At 39.3% G+C, this 7,624-nt stretch overlaps 1 protein-coding gene across 3 annotated transcripts in view; it reads left to right on the top strand.

The window, feature by feature from the left end:
• The window catches only part of NCKAP5 (NCK associated protein 5), a 647,162-nt gene that overhangs the window by 111,643 nt on the left and 527,895 nt on the right, over window positions 1-7,624 (top strand). For all 3 annotated transcript variants that reach the window (XM_081870239.1, XM_081870235.1, XM_081870244.1), the window contains exon 3: window positions 5,975-6,034. In XM_081870239.1, coding sequence (XP_081726365.1) covers window positions 5,989-6,034 — 46 coding nt within the window. In that variant the 5' untranslated portion in view covers window positions 5,975-5,988. The remainder of the gene's footprint in view (window positions 1-5,974; window positions 6,035-7,624) is intronic.

Here is a 7,624-nt window from a genome sequence, read left to right as displayed (position 1 = left end):
AATTGCCTGTGAGCTGTGAAAGATGTGAATTCTATGGCAAAGCAGCTTGATAATAAAACAGTGGGTAAACATTATGTGCTGAAAGATGGGCATTTGCAAGGAAGCATTTGGAGAACAAATGTTTCTGTTGAGCCCCACGTTTTGATGGGCTTTCTACTAAAGTCTCCTGTTTGTTTTCACAGAACCAGATGAGACTGGGATGGTGTGCACACACAATAGATCTTTGCAGCTGGAAATCAGCGTCACAAATTGTTTTCTTTGACAGTGCTAATTGATTACAAGGGTTTAGCCTTATCTAAATTGTTAAATTCAGCAGTGTCTGTGCTTCCCTTTTCTTTTCTTTTCTTTTTTGCACAGACAAAATAAGGAGAGTTAATAACTACATAAAGGAACATGGGCAAATAATATTTGCTACCTTTTAAAACAAAAACAAAGCCATAAATTGTAGATGTGGCAGTGTGAGGATTGACTGCCATAGGAGAGATGCAGAAAAACTTTGAACAGCGAATTGTGTTTTTCTAGGAAATTAATAGTAAATCATGCCTTTTGGAGAACTGACAGTATCATGTGTGAGGTCTGACTGGGATGCCCATGAAAGCCTTTTAAGCTAGAGTGTGTAATAAACAGGTGAGACATGAAAATGTGAATTGAATGAGGACTACATTTATTGTTACAGATCTCAGCAGAGGGAAATAAGGGTGTTGGAGAAAATCAGTTGCATGTTGCCTTGCGTGAGCTGTCCTGCCCAGGACAGGATGCCTGGCAACATCATAGCCCCTCTGCCTTTAAGGTGTGTAGGAAGGCTTTCTTACCCCTACCCTGGGCTCACAGAACTCTGAGTGGGTGAAATCAGGCTGCTTAATAGGCACTCCATATCCAACACACAGGTCTCATGGCCCAGAGTGGCTCACATCCAGAAATGTCCAGCACCCAGAAAGGGACCACCAGGTACTCACCTATTCACCTCACCACAATTCTATCCTTGCACCTTTCTGCCAACTGGGACCAGATTACTCTATTTAACAATACAGTCATACCTCAGGTTGAATGTGCTTTGGGTTGAGCGCGTTTGAGTTGCGCTCTGCGACAACCCGGAAGTAACAGAGTGCATTACTTCCTGGTTTCACCACTCGCGCATGCGCAGACGCTCAAAATGACGACATGCGCATGTGCGGAAGCAGCAAAACGCGACCCACGCACGCGCAGACGCGCCATCACGGCTTACGTTGCATTCAGGATGCAAACGGGGCTCCGGAACGGATCACGTTTGCATCCCGAGGTACCACTGTACACTCTGGCTAGTCTCAACCTTCCCAAATGCATACAGCATAGAGTAGGCAGTATAGTGAATCAGATCAGTGCTGTGCAGCAAAAGGGGCTGAAGGAGGCAGCACAAGGGCTTATATTAGCATGGCTCAACTTTTCATACGAAGTGGGCTGCAAGTGTTATTCAACACAGAACCCATGCCTTGTTAGGCAGGCTGTGGAGGCCAAAATTTGACACCACCCCAGCCCTTGCACTGCCTTCCCAAGCCAGATAAGCAAGGTGTTGGGTTTTGTGAAGGAGGCATGAGGTAGGGTCCTAGAACCCTACCACCTGTTTCTGAAAGCTGGGAAAGTGCTAACCAGGCCACAAGTTTGACCACTCTGGCTTATATATACTGACTCCTCCTTCAACGTTGCTCAATGTGCAGGTGCACATGGAACATCTCCATGTCATGCCTTTCCTTCTAGCCACATATGATGCGTCTGCTGTCAGCCTTGCACTGGCTGTTTGAGTAGTGTCCTGCTATAAATAGACACAAGTTCATTTGTCACAATGGTTGCACATTGGCATTATTGTTTCTTCTGTACTGGTGTTTTAACCATTATTCCCCATAGCAAACACATTTGTATTGTTTGGATGTAATGATCGTAGCTCAATAAACTATAGAAATGAACTCATTTCTATGCAGTCAGGGAATGCATATGGTGGAGCTGGAGCTCACCTATATTTCCAAGTGTTCAAAAGACTTTGGGGCACACATTTCCCTCTACATGTGACTTGCTTCCTGCAGGAAACAGCTGTGTAGCACTGGTGTAGTTGTAGCAAACATGATTGCTGCGGAAAGTATAAAGCAGCTCTGAAGGCAGTGTTGTTATTTAAATTACGTGGTGTGTTAGTAGTAAGGAATTGTAGTTTAGCCATTCATGAGTTGCTTCATAGAATAGTATAACCTTCAACACACCCACCCACTCCTGAAATGACTTCAAAGGTGCATTTGCAAAATGAAATGGAAGTAATTATTAAACTTTTACACTATTTACCCCCATGTGTTTCCCTCTTGTTAAGGTTCTAGAATGGGTCTTCTAATGTATACACAGTGAATTAACTTAGCTGCAGTACATATCCTTAATTAAAATTATACTTCTTGCATAAATGAGCAATGTCTGATACTGGTAAGATTTGGGGGTGAGTTTTGCCAGTAGAGGGCCATGTTAAACTGAATAATATCAGAATGGACCCTTTTAGTGAGCTGCAGTTTTTATGAGGACTTTAAAGGACAATATTTTTGAAGGGGTTTTTTTTTTGGTAATTTTGATATTTTATATCAAATTAGACTATTAAGCACTATTGTCCGCTCAACTTTTTTATTTCAATGGCAGTGAAGTAGGAGACTGATGCTTTTTTGTTTAATCTCAGCTCTTAAAAGTAGGCTGAGGAATTTTTCAGACATAAGTAACAGTTTCAGTCATCCATCATCCATCATCCATAAGATAAAAGGATAGCTAGGTAGACAGATTAGAAAATGATGTGTTCAGAATACACTGATAAAATGAGAAAGTGGACATTTTAGATCAGCAAACCATCTTTACAGTAAACAATTCAACCCAAAAATCCACTATTGATTTCTTTCTTGCCTAAAACCTGGCTTTTCTGAATGTGTATGCTATGTTCACATTTTTTCTGATTGAACGTAAAGGGTCATTCATTACCCTCTCAGTTGCTTGTCCTTTGAACAGATGTTAAAGGAGTAAGCCAAAGGGTTCCTCCTCCACAGTACCTAATTATAACTGGCACAAAGGATTAACAGATGTTATAATTGTCCTTATACTTTGCTGAAATGGGTTTCTGCATAATTTGTTTTCCCGTCTCTCACCTGACAATACCATTCCTGTAAGGCTGCATGGACAATGGAGACATGCCTTCAATTTGTTATCAGAGCTTGTTGTACAGTCTTGCAATTTATGTTATATTTATTTACATTTTTAGCATAGTTTTTGTATTAAGCCATGCAGACAAAAAGAAAACACATAAATTGCCAGCTTGGATTCCCCCCCCCCCCCCCATGTATCACATTGTTAGCCTCTGATGCTCAGTAGCTAATGATGGGACATACAGTGGCACCTCGGTTTACGAACTTAATCTGTTCCGGAAGTCTGTTCTTAAACCAAAGCCATTCTTAAACTAAGGTACGCTTTCCCTAATGAGGCCTCCTGTCACTGGTGCCCTTCCACCGTTCGGCTTCTGTTCGTAGACAGAGGTAAAGTTCGCAAACCGGGACACTACTTCCGGTTTTGCGGAGTTCATATACTGAATAGTTTGTAAACAGAGCTGTTCTTAAACCAAGATACCACTGTATACAGTAGAAGTGTTCACCAACAACAAGATTTAGCTCAGACCCCAGTTCAGTGCTTTGGAAAACAACCCACTTCACTCTGAGACACTTTGTACACTGCCTGATTCAGTGGGGTCTCTGCAAGTCCACTTGGTTCCTCCAATTCACTATTGAGGAATAAAAAAATGGTTATATTTTTTATTTACATTTTTTTATTTGTATTTAATCATTTCTCTTTAACCATGAGTTCTAGAAGTTTGTAATTCTACAGGATCCCACAGACAATGCTAGATTAGGTTTGCCAGTGAAATGCATTTGACATAACAGCAATACAGTGGTACCTCGAGTTAAGAACTTTATTTGTTCCGGAGGTCCATTCTTAACCTGAAACTGTTCTTAACATGAGGTACCACTTTAGCTAATGGGGCCTCCCGCAGCCACCGCACGATTTCTGTTCTCATCCTGAAGCAAAGTTCTTAACCTGAGGTGCTATTTCTGGGTTAGCGGAGTCTGTAACCTGAAGCGTCTGTAACCTGAAGCATCTGTAACCCAAGGTACCACTGTACTGATAAACTCACACACTTCCATTGTTCCATTTATCACTGTATTTATTTTGTAAAACTTCCTGACTGTATGTAAGTGTTCTGTACACACTTTATATATCAACAGAGTTAAGTATAACTTTCAGTTTATTAAACATAAAGTCTTGTGTAGGTGGTTTCAGAAATCAGCCTTTTAAAACCCCAGATCTTGATGTTTCAAAATGACATCAAAATCCCAGGTAGAAGAACAGGAGTTAAGAATGAAATCCTGGCTTAACAACAGTGATATGCACAGCATTTTAATTATGCAGACACCTGTTCACCACCAACTTTTAGTATTTCATATAGGTCACTGAGCAGCCATCTCATAGTAATGACTTTCACCCACTGCCAACCTGGACTGAATCTGAAATGCCATTCTTGGGGTTAAAGGCTAAAATTCCAATTACCAGAAGTATGAGGTATCCAATTTCCTGCATTACCACACTGCTGAAGCACTGCTTGAGTGCTCTATATGTTTTCAGGAACGTGGAATCATGTATAAATTATGACTTATTAAAATATTAGTTGCATTGCTTTATGATTTTAGCAAGTGTTAATAATTGATAGTGAAGGAAAGTCTCATGCAGCACATAGCTTAATATGTTTATTCCTGTTGCAGTGTCTAATACTCAAAGGGATCTGAGAAAGAGCCTTTGTACCATAGAGCTAGCAGAGGAAACAATAAAACAACAGAATGTAGCAAGTGATGCACAACTTCTCTGCATGCAAGATTCATTAATAATTATCATGTGTTGAGTTTCTGTTTAATAAAACAGAACATTCAGCACATTGATCCATGGCTTCATAAATCATAGTTTATGGTTCATTAAATCACAGCTCTCTGTTCTGTCCAAACTAATATTTGGCTTAATACAGGTTAACAAACCAAGGTTATAAAACAGATTCAGAAAATAATCCTGCTTGTTTGTTAACTGATAAGCCAAAAGGTGGGATTGTGGCTCAATATAAGCCAGGATTTCTGTACTGAATCCAGTTTGTGATGGCAGAAGGGTTGAGCCAAGGAAGAACACACAATCACAGCACTTACTCACAACTTTACAAACCATGGACAAACTTCTGAATATTGCCATTCTATTAGAGTGTCAGCAAATATTTAGAAAACAAGAAAGCTGTTTCTGGCATTTCTAGAATAATGTTGATTCAAATCCTTAATAAACCAATTGCATGTGCTCTTACAGAGGAAAAGAAAGCAGAAGTGAGTGTTGCCCACAATGCAGATTGAGAGTTGGTATTCATAGATGTGCTATAGAGGGAGGATTCCTATGGGAGCACAAGTATTATGCATCTATGTGCCTTTGCCTTTATGGAGCACTGACTTCCATAAGAATTAACATGATTCTACCTAAAAAGAGACTAGCACCTTTTACTAAGCTGAAAACATATTATAGCCTGATTAAGTTTTAGAATTCTTGATTTTAAAATAGCTTTCTATCAGCTGTTGTTCTGTAGATTTTAATAATATAGGGCTGCCATACATCCAGATGTTCTTTGGACATTACCGAGATTTCAAAGGCGGATTTGACATCTGGGGGGAATTTCCGAAATGTGGCGCTCAACAACTTTCGGGGTGTCCTGGTTTTTACTTTTTGAAATATGGCAACCCTAAATAATCTTCTGTTGCTGTAATCAGAATATTCCTATTACTATTCCATTTTCTATCTCCAGTAATATTCACCATCTGTAGCTCTAATATTATTGTTAATGTCCTTCACCTATATACCTATTTTTCACCTATATACCTATTTCTTTTCTGTTTCACTTGAAATGCAGACGAGGTAAAGGAAATGGGTTGGATGACACAAAATGTAGAAGACTTATGGACTGTAAGTAGTAGTTCATGAATTTTTTTTTTTTTTTTTTTACATTTACATTTTTATTCATTCTGTAGCAGATGGTGAGAATCCATCTGCAATTGCCAGTACCTCTTTGCAAAAAGTAAAGCAAACCCCTCCCTGTGAGCTAGCAGCTGACTGCCTCTGGGGAAATGAGGCATTACTGTTATTTATATTTTTCCAAAGCAAACCTCTCAACCTAGTATCTGTATAATTTGGGCCAGACACATCAATGCAGAAAAAAGAAAACCAGAAGAGATTAAGGGGAAAGAAAACCTATTATTCCATCGCTGCCTTTGATACATTGCTCCCTGTAGTGTATTTTATAGTACTTTAGCCACTGTACTGTTTAATATCACAAGTCTTCTACCTTTTCCCTGGAAATATGGCACCACATTTTATATTAGATTTCATTGTAGAGAGCGTATCCTAATCAGTCTCTATTTCACATCATTGCAATAATCTTCTAAAGCTTTTTGGCAATGGTTTACATCCTTCAAAAAAATATAAAATGGTTATTTTCCCCCTCTCTCCCAAAGGCCTTTCTTCATTGTTTAAATTCATTACATCCAACTTTGTTCGACTGTGCTCATAAGGCCACTGTTATGGCTGTTTTCCAAATACCTTTCAATATTTCTGAACTTATGGTCATTATTGGTGCAGACTACTTGGAATACATGGAAGTGTATTATATGTGAATTGAATACTATTGTGCTGCTGTGCCACCTGGTTCAGCTTTCAGCCCAACATTTAAAATATGCTCCAAGCTAGAAAACACGGCTTCCCCTGCAATTTCCTAGATAGAATCCATTCAGGAGCCAATCTCTAGAACAGGGGTGTCAAACTCAAATTCATCGGGGGCCGCATTAGCAGTTTGGTAACCCTCAAAGGGCCAGTTGTATCTTTAGGACTATGTGTCCACTCTTTATTATCATAAATTATTGTCACTGCATTCAATTATTACTGTTTTTTGTAATAATGTAAGTAATAACTAGCTCTGAAAGCAGAAACATAGTCAGAATAATGGCAAGTAGATATTCAAATGTACAATTATTGTACAATTTATTGAAAAATGATTTTTGGTAACAGACAGTAATTATTTTTTTAAACATACAAATATTGCCAAACACTGTTTATTACACATATGGCAAACACAAGGCATTAACTTTTTTTTAACTTTTCTGACTAGATGGCTGACATCGTTTTCCTGAGGTCAGTCCATCGATGTCTGGCGTTAGGTCTTGTGCTGTAGCAATCCGCAAAACAGCATGGAGGTTGTTGCTTTTCCTGATGGCTAAGGTTAGCAAATTTGGCTCCATGTTTGGTCTCAAAGTGCCGGCGTAAATTGTATTCCTTCATCACTGCCACTGCCTCATAGCAAATAAGACATACCCGCTTGTCTCCATTAATCACAAACATGTATTCACTTTCCCATCTCTCCTGAAATTGCCTTCCCTCTGCATCAGCTTTTCTTTTCTTGGACATTTTTGGGTTATTTGATTGGAGTTTATGGTCCCTATACCACTGTAAAGTGACACGGAAGTGGTCAGTATATCCAAAGTTTACCGCTCAGACTTTTAAGCAGAAT

The sequence above is a fragment of the Podarcis erhardii genome (genome assembly GCF_964252035.2).
Source record: "Podarcis erhardii genome assembly, chromosome: 1".
Lineage (NCBI taxonomy): Eukaryota > Metazoa > Chordata > Lepidosauria > Squamata > Lacertidae > Podarcis > Podarcis erhardii.
The sequence above is the reverse complement of the archived record's forward strand: the minus strand, read 5'-3'. Positions and strand labels throughout refer to the sequence as shown.